General features: G+C 40.6%; 2 protein-coding genes across 2 annotated transcripts; one reads left to right on the top strand and one right to left on the bottom strand.

Moving 5' to 3' along the window:
- Positions 1-95: 95 nt before the first annotated feature.
- LOC308390143 (proton-coupled zinc antiporter SLC30A2-like) lies at positions 96-7,050 on the top strand (the record flags this gene model as incomplete). The annotated part of the gene is made up of 8 exons (XM_080871845.1): positions 96-160; positions 278-480; positions 685-831; positions 1,454-1,607; positions 1,705-1,903; positions 2,036-2,141; positions 2,214-2,348; positions 4,080-7,050. 8 exons carry the CDS (start codon positions 96-98, stop codon positions 4,205-4,207), a joined length of 1,137 nt encoding a protein of 378 aa, XP_080727971.1. The 3' UTR covers positions 4,208-7,050.
- Positions 6,949-20,459, bottom strand: coq8ab (coenzyme Q8A-b). The gene is made up of 15 exons (XM_080871843.1): positions 20,189-20,459; positions 19,739-19,891; positions 17,936-18,226; positions 17,755-17,821; positions 16,578-16,649; positions 15,442-15,567; positions 13,773-13,858; positions 13,551-13,691; positions 13,373-13,454; positions 13,170-13,263; positions 9,998-10,139; positions 9,691-9,798; positions 9,530-9,595; positions 8,284-8,370; positions 6,949-7,416 (listed from the first exon to the last, which is right to left on the bottom strand). Exons 2-15 carry the CDS (start codon positions 19,871-19,873, stop codon positions 7,123-7,125), a joined length of 1,791 nt encoding a protein of 596 aa, XP_080727969.1. The 5' UTR covers positions 19,874-19,891; positions 20,189-20,459; the 3' UTR covers positions 6,949-7,122.
- Between the last annotated feature and the right edge of the window lie 1,319 nt (positions 20,460-21,778).

Below are 21,778 nucleotides of genomic sequence, written 5' to 3'. Positions count from 1 at the left end.
CGTAGGTTAGAGCAGGTGGTAAGTTGCCAGGCTTCCCTCTAGCTCCAGGTCAACCTTAAATACGGGAGTGTCTCAGCTGTCAATAACATGAGGATATGGAGTCATCAACAGATCCAGAGAAGCAACATTTGATTGAGACTCATTCGGAGCCTCTTGTGTGGTACGTCTTCATTTTTCATTTGACCTCCTGAAACACCAAAGTTCAACACAGATGGCTTTAAAACTGTTGACTTCCACATTGAGCCAGCCTAAGTGTAGATCTTCCGTCTTGTGTCAGGGTGAGCGGTCCAGAGAAAAAGTGCTCAGACTCAGAATTCAGTGAAGACACCCTCAGTGTGGAGGGGCTGTGGCAGCACGAATGGCTCTGCCAAGAGGCCAATTGGAGGTCGGTGACTGAAAGGGACTCGAGATGTTTGGCCAGAAAGAAGCTTTTCACTGCATGTGCCGTCAGCCTTGTGTTCATGACAGGAGAGGCCATTGGTGAGACAAAAGACTCATCACAAATTTCCATGCCAGCAACTCTGATTCTGCCAAAAAAAATGAAGTTTACCTATATTCGTTTTTTACTGTGTCATGCATAAATATGTAAAGCTTGCTGAGTTTGAATCGCTCCATACAAACTTGATCTTAAAGTGACACACTCAGGCTTCCTCTGCCCAAACACACATACGGTTTCCTCTGCAGGTGGATACGCCGCCGGCAGTCTGGCCATCATGACGGACGCAGCTCACCTTCTGACTGATTTTGTCAGCATTGTAATCAGCATCTTCTCTCTGTGGATCGCATCAAGGCCTCAGACAGGAACCATGACTTTTGGATGGTATCGAGCTGGTAGGAACAAGGTTCTCACGAGTAGCTCTCAAGAATACACTCACCAGCCACTTTGTTAGGTACACAGGTTAAGATTCATTAACCGAAGTAGCAGTACAACATAGAAGGGTCAGAATTTGGAATAAACAAGTCAAAAGAATGAATCTGTCCTGCCTTGTATCGACAGTTTAGGCTGGTGGAGGTGCTGATGTTATGGTGGGATATTTTCTTGGCACACTTTGGATCCCTTAACTGAGCATCATTTAAATGTCACTTTTGATGGCAGCATCCTGCAGGAGAACAAACAAAGCTCACATCATGTCAAGCTGGTTTCTCGAACATGACAGCAAGTGCACTGTACTCAAATGTCCTCCACAGTAAATAGATCTCAATCCAGTAGAGCAGGGATGTGGTGGATGTGGACTGTGTGCCATAATCATGTGAATATGGACCAAAAGCTTTCAGCTCATTGTTAAATTTGTACCATGAAGAATTCAGGCAGTTCTGAAAGCAAAAGGGCGTCCAACCCGATACTAGCAAACTGCCCATTGAATTTATGTGCACATTAGTCCATATGAGTTGCACGTACTCATATCCTTCATATTTTCGGGGCCATTTCTGACTCTGTTACTGTTTCACGCAGAGATTCTGGCCATGTTTCTATCAGTCGTGTCGATCTGGGCCGTGACAGTAGTGCTCGTCTTATCAGCCGTGCAGAGGATCTCCGACGGGGAATACGAGATCGACAGTGAGATCATGCTCATAACATCAGGCTGTGCTGTGGGGGTCAATGTCCTGTAAGTGTGCCGAGCTTACTTTATGGATTATTTCTGCTTGGTTTAGGGGGGCAGTCAGCAGCGATGAGTGATGATGTCTATGCTTTGTTTTACCCAGGATGATCCTGATCTTGCATCAGCCTGGCAACTCACATGGCCACAGCCATGGGTTTGCCACCAACCTGACCCAGAGGGACAAGCATGGGCAGAGGAACGGCCACGGTAATGCAAGTGTGAAGGCAGCTTTCGTTCATGTGGTGGGAGATCTGGTGCAGAGTGTCGGTGTCATGCTGGCTGCCACCATCATCCACTTCTGGGTCAGTGTAAGATTAAAAATAACAGTTAAATAACAAAAATAATCAGGATGGGCTTGATACAGCACTGTACTCTCCAAGTACTCAATATCACTCCATCAATTGTTTCTGATCATATTTCTGTCTTCTTCACAGCCTGAATATAAAGTAGCAGATCCAATTTGCACCTTCCTGTTCTCTCTTCTCGTTATTGGGACAACGCTTCCTGTCACAAAGGATGTTTTCAGGATACTGCTGGAAGGTAAACACACTTCCCTCCGCCTGTGGTGACGTTCAGATTTTAGCGACAGTTTAACGTGTGTATTTTCTGAAGGCGCTCCTCGGGACGTGAGTTTCGGTGCCGTGAGAGAGCTGCTGCTGTCTGTAGGAGGAGTCACCGCCATTCACAGTTTACACATGTGGAGCCTCAACACGACTCATTCTCTGCTTTCCGTGCACCTTGCCACAGGTAAGAGGCGAAGACGGTACTGTTATGTGGAGAGGAAGCAGAACCTGCGCTAAAGCCCAGTAAAAAACAGAATTTCCAGTTTTATTATGCTGTTGCCAAATATAAGTTACTTGAAAAATATGGCAAAAAACAGAATTTTTTTTTTTAGTTATTTTCTGCTTTTGAAGTTGATATCACTGAAAATAGATACATATAAAAATCAAATAAGACTTGGAAATCCATAATAGTCTATTGCAAATCTGTCTGCAGATTTTTGGGAGTGCCCACTGCCCCCTTGCCCCTCCCTTGGTGGTGCCCCTGCTAAAACTATGGAGGTTTAATTAGAAATGAAACACCACACGCCCATCCTGCGCCTTTTATCCTGGTCCTGTAAACATTTGTTTATTGTTTGATCAGAGTGTTTGTATTCTAAGTAAATAGGATGGAAAACCCTTTGGCAAATATTGATCTATTACAGCAGTAATGTAAGGTGCCAGTCAACTGAAAAAGAAAGTTCTTATTGCTTCCACAAGAATTAGGAGGGTAAGAAGCAGCCAGGTGCTGCTAATCAGATGCACGTGATTAAATGATCATCAGCAAATGATTAATTCATTGATGAACTCTATAGAAGTAAAGGTTTTTGGCAATTTTCTGGAGCATTCTAGTTCTTTCTAGGAGGGAAGGTCCCAGAAAACTAAAAAAAACTAAAAACTAAACTAAACTAAAGAACCCCCAAGATCTAACTCTCAAATTCTACAGGCCTTAGTTAACATGTGAAATATTCAAGTCCATTGGTAGCACGTTTAAAAAAAAAAGACTAAGTATGACTTCTCTGCAAATATAACATGGCGGCACAGGTTTGCAAAGTTGCATCTGAACAAACCACAACACAGGAAGTAATGAAGAATATGGACACAAACACCTCAAAACAACCCCCAAAAGGTTGATTGTGTTCATCTGGACGTAGCGTTTTCAGTGGGAGAAACGTTTCGTCGCTCATCTAAGTGACTTCTTCAGTCTCAGCTGACTGCAGGTTTCCCCAATCTTATAAACAGTACATTTGCCCAATGACTGAAACTAGCACCACTGAATGAACAATGGGCTGTGAGGTCAGTTCATTGATCATTAATATGCAAATTCTCATGACCATTGATCAACAACCACTGATCCATGGCCATGAGTACCATTCATAGAGAGTTGGGGAATGGCTGCAATCACAGCATTGTAAGATGGCGAAAGATGGCCCCTTAGGCCCCCTCCTTGATTCAGAGATGGTCTTTCCCTTTTCACGTAAGTGGCCTCCTTGACTCTGCGCTGCAACCAGCGTTCCTCCCCGTCCAGGATGTGTACATCCTCATCATCAAAGAGTGTCCACTGGCCTGTAGGTGTAAAGAGTCTGCAGAGTCCTGGCCTGGCGAGTTAGCTCTTCTGCGTTGCGCAATCCACTTCACCAGAGGTTGTTTGGTTTCCCTGATGTTGAAATCACGGCAGCCATTCCCCAACTCTCTATGAATATAATCTGATTTATATAGAACACAAAAAACCCACAAGTTCAGCATACACGATAAACAGGTAAAATATTGTCATTTTGGGCTGAAGTTTTATTTACTTCCATGAACTTCTGAGTACAAGCAAAATTCTAGCATCCACAATAAAATGAAGAGGAAGAGTTGAGCCAAAGTTGTAGAAGAAGAGCACTGATGATTAAATCATGTCATTGTCTGTATTTATTTGTTTGTTTGTTTTTTCCAGAGGAAGATGCTGATTCGCAGATCATCCTCAGGAAGGCAACAAGGGTCCTGTGCTCCAAGTTTGGTTTTTCCAGCATCACAATTCAAGTGGAGAGCTGCAGGATTTCGGGCAGCAGTGTAGAGGTTTAAAGTTGACTGAACAGGTGACTGCAAAAGTAAAGGCACTGGGTGCTCCCATTTAACAGCTTCATATTTGGGACTGAGGCGGCACGGTGGTTAGCACTGTTGCCGCACAGCAAGAAGGTCCTGAGTTCAATTCCACCATTGGGGTCTTTCTGTGTGGAGTTTGCATGTTCTCCCCGTGTTTGCGTGGGTTCCCTCCGGGTACTCCAGCTTCCTCACACCGTCCGAAGACATGCAGCTTGTAAAGCTTATAAATATGCACAGTATAATGCCATCACTACAATATACATGTTTTACACACTCCTTTTGTTGTTGACATTTACAGGCTGTGTGCAAAATGCCACACTCTTCAAATTCATGCCAACTAATATTTTTACGTCCAGTAGATGTCCTACTAGAGCAAATGAAGCTTCAAGACGCTTTGCGCTGGGGTGAACCAACTGGATGAAAAGCTTCAGTGCTTCATGAAGCTTCATCTGCCCATCACTACATACTGCAACAACATGGGAATAGAGCAGCAGATACTTGTCTTTGAGTGAAGATATAAGGTGATAGGTAATACAAATAACTGCAACTTGAATCTTTACTGAAGCTCAGTATTTGACACAGAGTTCAAGTCCACTGCTGTAATAACTAATAATGATAAATATTATAACTTTAATATTGGCCAATAAAAAATATACTACTATATAGGAACATAGTGAAGACTAATTATTTAAGAGAATAAAGAGAGGTTAGTTTATTTTGGAGACAAGCTCCATTTATTAAGAAAATTTTAAAAAGGCAGGAACGCTATTTAGAGATTTGTGGGTGGCTCTTAAAAGAGCTGTTGTGGGGAAGTCACTGGGACTTCAAATAGGCTATTCTTTTGGTTGTCAAGACACTGCTCCCTCCACCGAGAAGTGGGCCATGAACTTCTCCCTCACCAGGACAGCCTCTCTGGAGAAGTTGTTGGCTGCCACATGACCCAGGCCTTGCAACGGCCAGAATTAAACCAGGTCTAAATAAAACAAATAAGGACTTTATAAGCCAGACCTTCTGAGTATCACTACAAAGATTACAAACAGTGGTCCTCATACCACAGTTTGATATCAGCAAACACCGAGAGCATACATTGATATGACACCACAGCCATGCTATCATTGCAAACACTGATAACACAGCATAAATCGAATTAATTTAATTTGATGTTCATTTTATGGAATACTATGTTAGCTTTATGATTTCACTACCAGAAATAACAGAAATCCAACTATCCACAAACTGTCTCATGACTCCACAGAATATTTTCCCTAAGGTCTTGGGGATCATCAAGACGGGGTTTTTTTGGAAAACTTAAGAGGTGTTACGACCCGGCTCGAGGCCGCAACATAAAAAAGGAGGCGAATATCAGAGTGTAAGTGAGAAGAGGTTTTAGCTTAAAATAGCATCGCAGGTTGGCTCAAATGGCTGGTGCCACAAAGGCAAAGACTGGTGAGCTTCCTGAAAAGCCTGCCTCAGGTATGCTTTTATTTACACCTTATTGGTGTGGCCAATTAGCAACAGCTGAACACACTGAGATTAGGGGCTGCAGAGGAGCGTAACACCACCTCCCTCAAAAGGGTTCCTCTAGGACCCCTAAATTTATTAAGCCAAAGCCAAAACTTGAGCACTTTATCACCTGCTCTCCTGACACAAAACTAAATACTCGCATTTCTTTAGTTGGTATCTTTAAGCATGGATGCCCCTGCATGAGGATTTAAAGTTGCCACACTGAATGCACAGAGTAACATGTGACCAACATGAGTACAACAGTCAAACCCAAAAGGATTATTCAACCTACTACAACACAAAATGAGAGCAGCCACGAATAATCACATTCACAAGTGATCTGTGGTCTCCACCACACAAACGGTCACTTACAAGTGGCCTCATACCACAAAAAGTTACTGTAATATACAAAATTCAGTAAAGCAAGCATACTAGTGAACAACCACAAAATGGAGAGCTATAGCCACACAACGATCACATCAAGGGTGGCTCAGCACCCCGCAGTGTTATTGCCATCACCTGGCCAACAACACTCACAAGTGATCCAACTAAAGTGGCCATATTCCCCACAACACTAAAGGTCACTGATACATTAACGGAACAGACATGGTGTACTCTCTATGCCAACTAAAAAACTGCTCACCTGCCTCAGCTATAAGACCATAATGGATTCACTTGGCACAATAATTGGCTTTTGAAGTAACACCCTTTCAGATTTGTAACATTTGCAGTATCAACACCACCGCTGTGTGACGTTTGAATCGCCTTTCATCACACACACGTCTGTCACTAAGACATTTTGCAGTTATAAAATTCTAAACTTGAATTTTTTTCTCGTGAATTAAAATATTTTTTCATATGAACCTTCTTTTTTTTCCCCACCCTTTTCTTTACTTCTGTCTGCACCTTGCTTCACTCAATAGCTCTCCAGTGCTCGCTAGAACAGATTTGGTTTGTTTTTTGCAGCATCAGTTTCAATTTATTTCAACTGACAATCCAGGTCAAATGAAGGACGCTCCCTCAGATCATACAGGCACATAATTATGAGGTACAAATTTTTTCAAACAATACATACAAAAGAGTCTTAGCACATTATTAAGGACGGTATAGTAAGAGTTAGTCTGGATTGAAACCAGGTCAAAGCAAGCAATGAAATGTTAAACATAGATATGAAATTCCTAATAGGTAGAGATTATTCCGATATGCATTTTTTAAGGTTTTTCTTTTTTTTTTTGGGATGTACTGTAACAGTTTAGTTTAACAAACAGTAAAAAAAACCCAACAAATCTAGGTAGTTATTAGTATATCACGTAACAAAAAAATTTGCAGATAAGAATTGTTCACCATGACAAAAATTCCTGGTTTCAACACACTTTCTGGAAAAGCAGTCTTCAATGTGCGGACTTGGGGTCTCCATCTTTCCAGTAGTTTCTGTGGGCCTCCTGGAACATGTCCTTGCATGCGATTTTAGCTTTGAGTTTCGAGCAAATGAGAAAGGAGCCGCCCATTTTTCTGTGGAGGGAGTAGGTTTCCTCTGGCGGTGGCGTGAGACGCTCTTTCAGCATCACTGGGATGAGGTTGTGGATGCGCTCAGTTGTGCTCTGCATTCCAAAGTCAAAGGGCTTTTCTGAGTTGAAGGCCTCTCCGAGGATCATCACCGCATCCACGTGGGCGTTCTCCATCGCCTTAATGCAGAAGACAAGAAAAATGATCAAGAGGCTTTCAAGTAAAAGTTCAGCATGTACAGAAACCTGCTCCTCTGCTTTTAGACGAAGAGATCAATATTAATTTTATTTGTGTTGAATAGGACGCTGCACCCAGCATCTTGCAACAGAGACTGGAAACAAGCTGAAATAATCCCCTCCATCAGCACTTCTAAAGCTAACACTTCATTCATCGTTGGTCCCATATTTATTTTGCAGGAGGACATGCAGCCAGACTCAATAAATAAATATTTCCTCTACCACAAGAGCTGCAAATGTGATTAAAGACACACAGGCCTGCTCTCAGCCTCAGGGAATAACTGTGGAGTTATGTGAAGAGACAGACTGAACAACACTGGAACACACTAAACCCACACAAGAACTGTAGTAAGACGAGAGAGCAATGTGATCTTCAGGCACCATATAATAAAGAGAACAAAAAAAAAAAAAAAAAAAAAAAAAAAAAAAAAAAAAAAGAAATTGTCCACAGTATATACTCTAAGTCATTTTTACTATCATCTCATAACAGACTGTTCACAAAATATGAGTGCTGTTGTAGTTCCTGTTGGGTGCCACTAGAGGTCGCTAAAGAACACCTAGTAAATACTTTGAGTGACTGAATATTTCAAAACATTTTCAATAAAAATATGGTGCATTTCAGAAGCTCCTCTCAATCTTACTTTGAACACAGTCAAATTGCTGTTTGACTGCATGAACCTTTCATGTCTTTCACGCTACATTCAAAAATACAACAACAGACAAATCATAAACATAAACTCACAGCTACTGTTGAACTGAATCACAGTGTGGTGCGGTTCATTAGTAAAATTTACAATGTCCGTTTCTCACCTTTGACTCGTATCCTGTGAGGAACTTCATTTCTCTGGATTTCAGTAGGACGCCTTCTCTGTCCTGATCTGCAGCTGCTTTTATAATCTGAGTGAGAGAAATCGCACCAGACGGTTTCACATGACGAAAAGATATTTCTCAACTGAAACTTATTGAAATTCTTGTCTGCACAACAATAAAGCACATCATCTGTCTTAACCTGTGTGGTTAACAGATATTCTCACAGCAAAATGACAAAAACAGAGTAACTTGAAAAGGACTGCAGTCCTGTCCCACGATTCAACAGCTTGTAGAACCACCTTTAGCAGCATTAACCTGAAGAACTCGTTTTCTGCACGGCTTTATGAGTCTCTCACAACATTGTGGAGGACTTTGGCCCACTCTTCTTTATAGTGTTGCTTCAATTCAGTTTCTGGGACCACAGCATTTCAATCAGCTTGAGATCTGGACATTGGGCTTTTGCTGCACCTCGATTCTTCTCTTTTTTCAGCCATTTTGTTCTAGACTGGCTGCTGTGCTTTGGATCATCGTACTATTGCATTTAGCTGCAAACCAAACCAAATCATCACCCCTACACCACCACGGTGTTTCACAGCTGATACGAGGTGTTTGTGCTGATATGCTGTGTTTGGTTTTCTCCAAACATGGAGCTGTGCTTTCGTCTCATCGGTCAAAATGACTTTAACATGTTAACTGAGGTCTGCAGAGTGTGAGATGTAGCTATTGGGTTTTTTTGGGTGACTTTACAGGGAAACGCCTAAATGCTCCAGACCAGAAAACTCCAAAAACCTCTGTTCTCTATAGAGGTGCTCACACTTGCCGATGTTCATTCAATCAAGCACATTTCATTAGCAGTCTTGCCTGCTTAATTCTGTCAATCGAAGCAGTGTGCTAAGTTTTTCACATCCTTTTTTCATATTTGTATGTGTGTTTAGTTTCTTGATAGTCTTCATGAACACTATTTTCCAAATACAAAACAAAATGTTGTAATTACAAGTAATAATCTAAGTGTACTTCATGTGACCAGAATTATCTGGACCTAGAATGGGTTAAGGAGCAGCCAATGTTCAAGAAACATTAGAAGAATATTTATAAAGAAATGACATAACATTTGCACATCACTGTTTGAGAACTAGATAAACTAAATTCTCAGGCAGGTGTATGCATCTTTTTGTTTTTAAATTCATGTAGCATAATAGCCAGTGGGGGCAACACAGTGTACAACAACAATGAGAACACTTCTCACCTCAATGTAGGTATCAGTAAAATGCTTGTTAAATCCTCGAGTAGCTCCAAAATCCAGCAGCGCAACCTGACGTGAAGTCATAAAAAACAGAAAACACGCATCAGTGAAAAGGAGAAAGATTAAATCCACGCGTGTCGCTGGTATAACTTGGGCAAACTGACCTTATGAGTTTGTGGATCAAAGAAGAAGTTGGACCAGTTCGGATCGGTTTGCATGTATCTGAACTCAAAAAGCTCCCTCAGGCATAAAATAAGGATCTGCTCACAAATCTGGCAGAAGGAGAGACAACTGGAAGTGACATGAGTGGGTGCTGATACTTAAATAGTTATCTCTGCTACATGCTGCCATGTCTCAGGGTTTTTTATTTTATTTTAAGGTGGCATGTACCTCATCTTGGCAGAGCACAGGTGTTAACTATACTGTAAATAGTGTAGAGTTCAGAGCAGAGTGAAGCTCTTAAAGGCATACCTCATTCCTGAGTTCCTGAGGGAGATGTGTGGCCTTGTCCAGCGGGAAACCAGGCACCAGTGTTGTGGTGAGAACCTGCTTATTGCTTAGCTCGTCTATCACATCAGGCACACAGAAGAAGGGGTGATCCTCCAGCAGCTCGCTACCAAACACACAGCAACAAAGTCAGAAGAAGCGTGCAGATAACCCTTATCTGGCCCTTCAGGTGCTCTGTTACAGCACAGTGCAAATGTCTTGAGCCACCTATTTCTTTACATTTTGCTTCCAAGGGGCCAGATGTTTTTGTCTGGTCTTGAGCAATAATTCTCCGACCTTTCTGAAGGGCTTTCAAAGTTTTTTCTTTGGAAAACCTGGAGAACTGAAACGATCCCAACAGAAGGGTGGCTGTCAAGAAACCGTTTTTAAGGACAGGCTGAGGTACACACAGTTATACAAGAACTGGATTGAAAATTGCTGGCGACAGATCTCATTGAGTGCTGCATTTTAGCCAGTGGAAATTCAGAAAAGTACTGTTGGATGTTGATTTTAATTTTTGCCGTATTGTTGCAATGGCGGACTGTCAAACTGGATTGCCCAATGTGGGATAAATAAAGTTATCTGAATGTGAGCCACCATGCAAGACCGTCTGAAAAAACATCTGATTGGCAGTTGCTTCATTTTTCAGCATGATAATGACGCCAAACACACTGTCGGTACAGTAAAAGCACACCTAGACACACACACATAATATGAAAGCTTGCCTAAGAGAGTTCAGGCTGTATTGAAGAATAATGATGGCCATAACAAATATGGAATTTCAAGCTTGTTAGATTTTTTTATTTTTATGCATTTCCATTTATGTTGGAACGTGTTTCAATAAATACTGCACTCATTTCGTGAGCAAAATGGAAAGAAATGAGGGGTGGGGCTCAAGGCTTTTGCACAGTACTAGTTGCTGTTTGTTGCCAAATGGCTCCTTTGTCAAAGCCGCCTGCTGCTGAAAATGTCAAGGGCATGAACCCAAATCAAAAATATCTTTAGGACTCATTGTGACACAACAAGAGCTGTGAAGGTGTTACTATGGGAACTATATGGGAACAGTAATGTTTGTGTATACTGTATATCATTCATTATGCAGCAGCTATTATTGTAAGTTGTTGCCTGGTAGGACTTTCCAGGAAAAACTGGCAGAGACCAAAGGTTAAAATAAGTTTGTATGTCGTTAAACAAAATCAGAAGGTTCAAAACACTACAAAGTATTTTCTTGTGGATAAGAAATACAGTACAGTAGCTAAAATAGCCAAAAATACCAAAAATAGAGGCACCAACGGTGAAACAACCTGAATGTCTAAGGAGGCGGGAACACAACTGAATTCTGGGAAGTTGACGCAAAAGCCACAGACTATATGAGGAATATTTTTTAAAACTCAAAATCTAAAACCTAACAATGTATTTATACACAAACTGCTAAATAATACAAAAATATTAAAAAATAACAGATAAAGGCCACAAGCCAGACTGTCAATGATGCAGCAGCTCATCTGTCTCACCATGTCATCACAATTCACAGGTGACTGCTCGTAAAACAACAAACGTGATCGTGACCTTGAGCAGTTTTAGTGAAGACCAAGTAGGTGATCACTGTGTTTTACTGAAATCTGAACAGTATTGTGTGAGAAGTAGCGATTGTGGCTAACTGTAGCTAGATGGAAGTTCTGGTGCAAAGCACGCTTCTAGCAAAGACAAATAAAATATTACCCAAGCTTAGAGATGGCACGATACCACTTTTTTATGTCCGATACCGATATCATAAATTTGGATATCTGCCGATACCGATATGAATCCGATATAGTGTTTTTTAATCAACAAAACTGTTTTTAAAATATCTTTCTGCATTTTGTATAAGTTCATACTCAAGTTTAAAACAACAACTACACTAAAGCTATTCTGTTATACCTGTATGCAAAAAAAAAATATTTCATAGTTCAGCAATACTGATCAATCTAATAAACTTAAACCTACACCATCCTCCCTATTCTGGTATTTTAAAGAGTACTTAGCATAAATATTAAGCAACCTAACTAATAGGGTTCCAACTCCCAGCAACAACAAAAATAAATAAATAAAAAATAGGGAACCACCCCTCACGCTCCACCTCATGATGCTTAATCGACGTAATCAACCTTAATTTGATGCAGTGTGAAAAAAAAAATACACAGAAATCAATTCTTTTTCAAGAAATATTAAATAGATTCAACATCTTTCTTCAACAAAATTGCAGACTGCACAGATGGTACCTTCCCAAAGGAAAAAGTACTATAGCTTACTAGGGTATATTAGACTTAACAGTTACTATATACAATAATGGACTTCTATACATTTTACATCAGATTAAAACTTTGGGTGTAAGATTCAGATAAATATTAAATAATTAAAAGCTCGACATTTTAAATGAGAATAAGAAAGAAAAGTATGTCTTTGTGCCCCCTTTTCCCTGTTAATGCCCTATCGGCCCCCCTGGCTAAACTTTGCTAGATCCGCCCCTGCACAGTTACCAGCCGTCAGCTACGTAGAAAAAGATCCTCGAGTAGAAAGTAATATTAAATACATTCTAACAACAGCTTATAGAGCTTAAACGTGCTGCTGTTGTTTATCCACTGGTTTCCTCTTTCTGGTGCAAAGTGGGCCAAAAGCAAACAAGAGACACGGACTCGCGACAGAAAAGCCGATCAGCTGATCATTAAGCAGTTTCATGATTGAAGTAGCAGCCGGAGAGCGAGAGGCAGTCGTTTGTTAAGCTTAACGCAGGAATGCTTTACAAACATTCAGAGATGGACTTACACACTTGCTGTACTTCTCTCGGGGATAACTTTGTCGGAGATGAAATGCCGGGTTGCTAGCGAAGCTCCAAATGCTATCCAGACCACCGACAGGTCCCGCATGCCACAGCCTCTCTATCACGTGATGCATACTGCTCCGACGTGCTAACGTTCTGAGGTGAGTTACGGCGTGTTGCAAGTTTTGTGAGGTGCTTTCGTGATATTTAATGGATCGGATTACATTTTTTATTTTTCTCCGATATCCGATCCAGTAATTTAGGTCAGTATCGGACCGATACCGATACATAATATCGGATCGGTCCATCTCTACCCAAGCTTAGTCAATTTAGTAAGAATAAATGCAAACAACTCACTGAAATTTTCTGGCACAATTTGCTTCCCTTATATAATCACATTCCAGCGCCAGCTCTCGACTCATGACCTCAATGAGATGCTCAGGAAATAAACCTGGAAAAAGAGGTCAAATGGAGGGGGGTTGAAAATCATTGCGGTCGAGCTGCAGGTTTACAAAGATCAGACAATAGCAGCTGTTATCCCTAAATGATAAGAAAAATACCTTCAGGCAGTGCGTTGCTTAACCTCAGGGCAGTCATGATATTATTCACGTCACTCTCGATACTCTTTGCTATTCCAGGGTACTGAAGGGAAAGATTTGATTGAGTTATTTTATTCTATTTGCTGACTTATGACCCACTTAACATCTGCATTTATCTCAGCACAAACACTTCTCTCACCTGAATCTTCATGGCTACCTCCCGGCCATCCTTCATTTTTGCTAAATGGACTTGACCAATGGACGCGGCTGCGAATGGCCTCTCCTCGAAGTATTCCAGTTTGTCCCTCCAGTTTGGGCCGAGATCATTGTAAATGACTTTCTGTAGAGAGAAAAAGGAAAAAAATTAACTGGAGAAATGTAACTTTATTTGTATAGTTTGCCAGCGTTCTCCATACTGTACCATCATCTGCTTAGTAGGCATGAAGTCTGCACTCTGTCGAACACGCTCAAAGATTTTAGCCAGCTGAGGGTTGATAAAGGCGTCATCTGACAAACAAAAACGAAAAGTACAGAGCGAATGAAACACATGATGATGCCTATAGGGTAAGAACAGTTTAAAAAAAATAATAATCCAGGTGTTATTGAAAAGACAGGAGGCAGAGCTGAAATTTAGGATTAAAAATGAATTGAAAATGCTCAGGGTGAGACTTGCAGATGTGCAGAGGATGTGGATATGCTGGATAAAGGATGGAGCTGCCAGGAGGGGGAAAAGAGGAAGATCACAGATGACTCATCGATGTTGTGAAGGGGGACATGCAGAGAGTTGGTGTCACAAAGGAGGATGACAGGGATAGAGTGAGGTGACCCCTAATGGGAGCAGGTAAATGATGAAGAAGTAGTAAAAACAATCTTCTGGTACTGTATGTTTTCAAGTGTGCAAAACCGATAGTCTTAATTAAATCCTTGCTTTTAAATGAAAAAATACCTCAAAGCTTAAATTTGGCTAGCTGGTATCATGAAGTAAGTTAGACTACAGCTTAAATGGTGCCTTAAAGGAGAGATGAGAATGAACCAAAACAGGGTCCAGACCATAGCCGAGTTAGGTTTAACACTATAGGTCCATCACTAAGATCAATCTCTTTCACATAAATTAAGCTGTAAAATACATACATTTAAAATATAAATATAACCATTTAATGCAGCTTTACTGTAGTAGAGACAAGCGTTTCCCTATAAATTATTTTATTATCTAATAATATATTCAAAATGTAAATAAGTTTACTGTCATATGGGAAGAAAAACAACAGATCCTCTTGCTGAAAAACTGGAAATAGTTGTTCTGTATTTTTAACGTGAAAACTAATAACGCTAATAATCACAAACGGTTTCACTTCTACTCTCCTTGCAGATAAGGATCGTTTGAAAGCTGAAGAGATACTAAACGGACCTTGAAGTGACACCGTTTTGTCAACAGCTTCTTTTTCCCCTCAAGGTCAGTATTAAGATAAAGTTAACGAAGTTAGCTGATGATAACGCTGAAACTGTGTCATGGCTGGCTACCATGTCAGTTTGGATAAGGGAAAATAAAGCTTCTACAAACATCTTTAAAACAAGTGTTGTTGAACAATCTTGTGATTTCTTTTAAAAGTTTGCCAAGGATTAATGTTTCAAAAAATGCTTGGCTGAAGGATTTTATCGCAGGGATCATACATGACTGCACAGGCCAGAGCTGAAAAACACGTCTGCGCTGTAAACATGCTTTTTAAAGCCAACAGTCAGGCTAGACTCTGCCACCTACAATAACTCCACGGGAATTGCACGTATTGTGTACAGCTGGCCCGGTGTTTATTTTTGGGGATGACATTTTAAAGTTGGTGAAGTGATCTCAGCAGACAGTAGGCATGTTTAGTCTGTGATGGAAGTTGAACCTTTATTTGTACACAGACACATGTGGGTTTCCTGCTTATAATATGCCTCAGCAGTTTGTCCAGATCCTCATGTCCTTGTATCACGCGAGATCAGTTAATACGGTATCACTAAAGATTAACTTCTGCTTGTGTTTACAGTGATTAAAACAGCTAAGATCCATTAAGGTGCATCACTCAGGTGTATGTGTATCTGTACCTCACCTTGAATACTGAGCATCTGTCCAATTTTTAGAGCAGCACCTCGAACTTTGCAAAGCGTCCGGACAATTCTTTGAGCGTTGGCTTCAGAGAGGAAAGCATTCGAATCCATTATGGCCTTTTTGTTACCTAGAAAACACAAAAACTGTTTATAACATGTGCCAAGACAACTCGCAACGGAACACGTGTCTTTGAAAAATGCATCAATCCACAACAAATCCCACCATTTTTCTTATATTCCAAAATGTGCAAATCCTTTTTATCCCAGCACATTTTGCTTTCTCTGTCTTAAAGTGTCCCCACTTCCTAGATGTTTAGTGGGGTTCAGGTCAGGTGAGTGGGGAGGAAAGACTAAAAGCTTTAAGATAATCTGCTTGATCGTGCTTTGTGTGTACAGCTCACTGAGGCCCAGCTATATTTATAAGAGGTGAAAAATGTCTCCAAGATGATTTTCTTGAACAAGATTCTGATGAGTGGATCGACTGAACACAAGCTTCAGTGGAAGGTTACATCCAGAGGAAATGTGACCTGCTGCTCAAAGCAAGCAACATAATCAATACCACTAATCTGCTTAAGTTCGACTCCTGACCTAGAGCCAATGAAGCATCTACAATATCGCTTTCTAACTTTTAGTCACAACATTACACATTTTTTTAACATCAATTTAAATCCACAGACTTTCCATTTTTATTTCCATGTTTTTGTGAAATGCAGAAGTTTTTTTTGGTAGGATCAGGCTTTTTGATGCCAGTGTTTTTAGCGGGATGTTACATAGCTGATTGTTTCTTCTGTACAAAATCTCAGAGCCCCTTATTTACAAACAAAACATTACAATAGTGTCCTGCATTTCCCCGAACATTAAACTAGTCACTGATATTCTGTGCTTGCGTAAGCTTTCTGCTTCCACATAAAAAAATATTGAACTCCAATATCCAAAATTAGACTACCTGGACATTCTGACGATAAACCGGCAGGTATGTAGTTTACTCACGATTGCTTATCTTAACAGTCTCAGTTAAATGACAGGTCAGCTGTGCAGGTTTAGAGGAGCAGCTATAGCTTTCCTGGCATCATTAGCAAAGCCCAAACATGAGGATCAATCTCAGCAGACTCGTAAAGCAAAAGTCTCCTGCTGTCACCTCGTTCTTTGGGTTTTAAACTCTTCTTGACCACTTCTGCGATTGCTCCGATGCCAAGTCCAACTGCCAGACCTGCAAAAGGAAGTGATTTTTTTTTTTAAACCAAACAATTCACTGAATAAACTGCTGCAAAGATGAAGTTAACATTACCAGTGTTGGTAACTGCTTGCAAGAGCAGTGTTGCCCTTACAAACAACCTACCTGCATATGATAACTACTGCATAAAAAAAAAAGAACGTGATAACAACAATCAGCAACCAGACTTGGGTATAATTTCTTAAAGCAGCACCAAGGGAGGCTCAGGGACAAATGGAGGCCAAGAATTAGTGAGAGAAACATTTGATACTTCCACGAGAAGGTAGCTGATGGTTGATTGCACGTTTTCCTATTAGCTGGATTCTCAGGCAAGTTCCAGTAACGTTTTTTCTGCTACTGATACTCTGTAATTTAAGTCTTGTGAGGGAGCACGTCAGCATTTTCCACAATCTCGCCCCACCTCTTGAAAACTGCTGACCAAGGTCATGAGGTCAGACTCTTTCCACTAAATCCAAAATTAAACTTTGATACCCAAACACTTTACAGTATGAGGAATACAAGCAACAGTGGCTATTCCACTTACAAAAAACAGATGTCTGTATAAATGGCATGTTCAGGCTTTGTGAGGGAGTTTCTACTCAAGTGCATTTTGACGTCTCGCTGAGTTAGACTTGGAGGAAGTGCCAGCACTGCCAAACACAAATTGCAGAACTAGTTTGCAGAACTTCTATCGCAAAAAGTCGTTAGTTACAGACTCCATCCAGGATCATGATTTTTAAAAAGGTCAGATTCTCATTTAATATATAAAAATTAAAGTGAGCTCAACATTAAATTGGTTAACGATTTTTGCAGATGTTCTCTCAGTTTAAAGAGCTGCAACTGATTATTTTAAAACACATTTTTGGGGGGAGTGTGATAGGTTTTCAACACTGCTGCTGCTTCACATTCATCCAGATCACACTTTGACAGCACCTGGCAGCAGCCCAGTATTCCCACACAAGCTGGCGTTGTCCAGTACTTGCCCAGTGGAGCAACTCAGGGTCAAATGCCTTACTGAGAGTCACACTTTGTTTTGAGATTTACAGACATTTTTTAATTCAGGTTTTAATGTGACAAATACCATGGTAAAGAAATCACCTACCTCCAAAGTTTACCAGCCTTCCTATCCGTGTGACGGGTACCTTCTTCTCTCGAGCTTTTTCACTAAGCTGAAATCAAAGGAAATAAAATGTAAACACTTCACTGCAGCTGTGAAATACACACTTGCATTTATCATTATCATTAAAACACTCATTTACAGAAAAAAGAGAGAGAGTAGATACCACTTGCGTATGCTGCTTAAAGTCCCTTTTCTTGTTACTCCTTGCTTTATCGATATCCTCCGATGTCAGCCGCCCCACTGTGGTGTTGTCCTGGTTAAAGAGCCTCGTATGTCCAGAGAACAGCCGACTTGACCAGTCTTTGTAGTACCTAAGACCTTTATCACATCTTCCACTGCAGGTCCTCTGATGCCCATTTGCACTTCCTGTTAAGCTTGTACTGAAGCAAGCAGCCATAGTGGAGTATCTGTGAAATGTTGTGCCTCTGTATACGCAGACATCTTTCTGGTTCTCCTAAAAGAACAAAACATGACATTCAGCAACATTTATTTATGCAGCTGTTAAGTAAGGATGGGACAAAATGTTTTTTCGCTTTCTCTTGTGATATGTTACCGAAACGCTGGCGCCAAATATCAATATTTTTATTAAAACAAAGATGATAACTAAACTTCAGGGAAGAAGAGAAGAATCTTGCAGCAGAAAAATGGCAAGAAAGCTAACAAATGTGAATTTAAATATTATAATATTCTTAAATAATAATGACAATACACACAGGCACAGCAATGCTGTTTATAAAAGCATAGTTCCTGTTTTTACCCTTTTAAGTGGTATTATACTATGGTGATATGATGTTGCAGTGATGTGTTGTAGGTGACCACCTTGCAATATACACATTTATCAGTTCAGCAGGATTGCTGTATCATGATATTGTTATTATCGAGGTAAAGGTATTGTGAGAGTACTGTATCATGAGTAGAGATGCTGGGACCAGCCGACAAACTGCAGTCGGGGCATCTCTAATCATGAATAGTGTTCAATGCAATGCAATACAATATAAGTTGTTGATGATGTGTTTAATGGGCACATGCATGTGGAAAAAGCAATATAAAGAGTGGGATAACATGTTACTCATTACATCAAGTAAATAAGAAAAGAAACAATAACTCATAACGTGTAAAACATTACTTTTGGAGTAATGTGAGCTGTTCCCACCCGTGAGGTTTGCAGGTTTGTAGTATCTACAGCACATAAAACCCTTACAGGAAAACCTGCTAACAAATTAGTTCTGTTAAAGTAGAAAATAAACATTACAGCTGTATTCCTCCTGATGCACAGAGCTCTGTATGAAACTCCTATTAAAGTGGAACCGAAGATGGGCTGGCATTTACAGAAATTGGCCCATGCAGAGGCGTTACTAATGAAAGTGTATTATAATAAATACACTGTAAACTGCTATTAGATACAACATCAGTGTTTGGTCTCAATTAACAGGTTACAAAAATACAGTACAAGTTCATGCAGTCGCCTTCAGATCCTTCAGCTTGGTGCAAAAGAGAACCCCTGGTGTAAGGCGTTATAAATACTAAAACCAGGTGTATACAAATCCAGCTTCTACCTGCTTAGTTCAGAGGCTGTTATTTTAGTCCCAAGAGACTATTATTGATTAATTATTAAATATCCAAAGTACAAATCCTTTAATTTTAACTATGAACCTTTATTCCCAACAGCGAATAAATAACAGAAGCAGTGCAGTACACTTGGCAGGCTACTATTTTTTTTTTCTTTTTATTTTTTAAATACCCCTATCAGGCTTTAGGAAATGTGTATCCTTCACAGCCTGCTTCACAAACCATCCCCTCTCACTTCTGCTTCTGTACTACCTGCCTCCAGAAGCCTCGATCTACTGCTGCTGATGAGGTCATCGTGACCAAAAAGCAAAAACAGAAGATATCTGCGCTGCATGCAATGTGAAACTTGATCCTAGTCTACAACTGCACAACACCCAAATCACAGCTGACTGCTCACCCTTGCCGTTCCAGTGGTGTGATGAAAGTTTACCAGCCTCTGGTTCCCGGTGACAGTTAGGCCGCCTGGTGGGGCTCTGTGGGCCGCCTGCTTTACCCACTTAAGACTCCTCCAGACCACGGTGTCGCCTGCCATGCTGCAACTGTTAGAAACCTGCAGGGGAGTAAGGTCTTTGAAACAGGTGTTGGGGTGTCATGCAGAGATGTGTGAAGTGGTGTAGCTCTTCTGGGTGAATATCCGTTTATGTTCTCACACTTGAAGAGTACAACAAGACCACGTATAGCACGCTTAAGCAAAACAACGCAAAAGTGTGATATTGACGTTGCTAACAGCCTGGACAAGAAAGGAAAATAATAAAAAAAACTCAAAAACAACAACAACAACACAAAGAGAAGCTTTCAAAACAAACCCGAGACAAAAGGCATGGACAAAGAAACAACTTCCACTCACCACTAATAAAAACCTCGCAACACACGTCCTCCCCGCTCAGTGAGCGTGCACACCAGCAAGCATTGTGCTACTGTAGCATGAGCCACGTTCACCTTGATTTAACTCGACACAATTCCCTTAAAAACCTCCAGCGGGACGAAGGAAAAAGGCGGGCGACGCGCTGGAGTACGTGCCGATTCTGGCCGAGGCTCCCTCGGAGGAAGTTTAACAAACACGGGCCAATGAGGCAACTTCAGCCGCGGGGTCCAGACATCAACATACACCCTTACTGGCTGGACAAACTGTCAGTCGCCCCTCACACGTCAGCACGCGACCGATTGACGTGTCCTCCAATGGGGCGGTGCGAGATGCGAACATGTGAGGCGTTCAAGAGCAACTAGCAAGAAAGAAAAAAAAGGACACATATGGAGGAAAAGGCTTTCTGCTAGACCATGTGCTGGACATGCGCTCTCTAACGTTCGATGTAAGGTTACTGTGGCCACGAGAAGTAGTACAACGCTCAAAGTAAATGGTTATTTATTTATTTATTTAGATAAGGTAGATCCGTATTTGCCCCAAAGGTGTACCAGAGGCTACTCAGAAATTTCCACAATTTACAAGAACAACAACAACAACAACAACAATAGTAGTAGTAGTAGTACAACAGAGAAAAATAATAGACAATGTACTACTGTAATACTAGATATATTTATAAATTTCTTTCTTTCTTTTTAAAGTTCACAAAATTGTTTCAGTTAGTTTTCTTTTTTTTAAAGGTCAATTTTTTTAATTAGCCAGCTGACACTTGTTTTCCAGGTCTAGGTTTATTTTTTTGTTTAGTTTTAGTTAACTCTGATAACCTTGCTTACAAGCAGGGGTGTGTCTAGAAGGTGGGGGGGGGGGGGGGGGGGGGATTGTAGATCACTTAGCGGTTTACACATTCGTCTAACAAGTGAAATACTTCCAGTTCAATAACAAGAATACGCATAATTCACTTTGGAGTTGCTATAGGAAGAGGATGCAGCGGGAAATACAGCTAGATCAAACATGCAGAGCAATCCGTTGTGGCGCCACTTGGGAAAAAGGGAGTAGCTGAAAGCAGCTTTTATTATTAATCGAGCTACTGAGAATTAGATAAGCAATTAAAAGTAGGAGCACCCCTGACATTAAAGAGATATACATATAAACAAGTCAATAATTATGATACAATAACATCATGCTTGGTTATATGATTCTGAAAAGTTTCATCCCACATGATGTGTACATTTACTGTAGATGCTTTAAATATATTTTAAATATACAACCTGTCAGCAGTTAAGCTGCTTAAGTAGAAAAGGTATAAATGCCTTTTCTACTTTCCCAAAATAAGTGTCTCGAAATTCTTGTCCAACACCACTTTTTACCCAAAAAAATCTGTGATAGGACACATGATATGCACATGAGCCTGAAATTGTATTTCAGAACACAGGGAAACACAATGCACATCTGCCTCTGCACTTCGTGGTCCCCCGTGACCACGCCCCCTTTTTAAAAAAAATCTGGAAATGCCTCTAATATCTACATAGACAAAAGGGATGTTTTTTTTATATCATTTAATCATGATGCAATGCA

Source organism: Rhamphochromis sp. 'chilingali' (genome assembly GCF_963969265.1).
Source record: "Rhamphochromis sp. 'chilingali' genome assembly, chromosome: 21".
Taxonomy (NCBI): Eukaryota; Metazoa; Chordata; class Actinopteri; order Cichliformes; family Cichlidae; genus Rhamphochromis; species Rhamphochromis sp. 'chilingali'.
The sequence above is the reverse complement of the archived record's forward strand: the minus strand, read 5'-3'. Positions and strand labels throughout refer to the sequence as shown.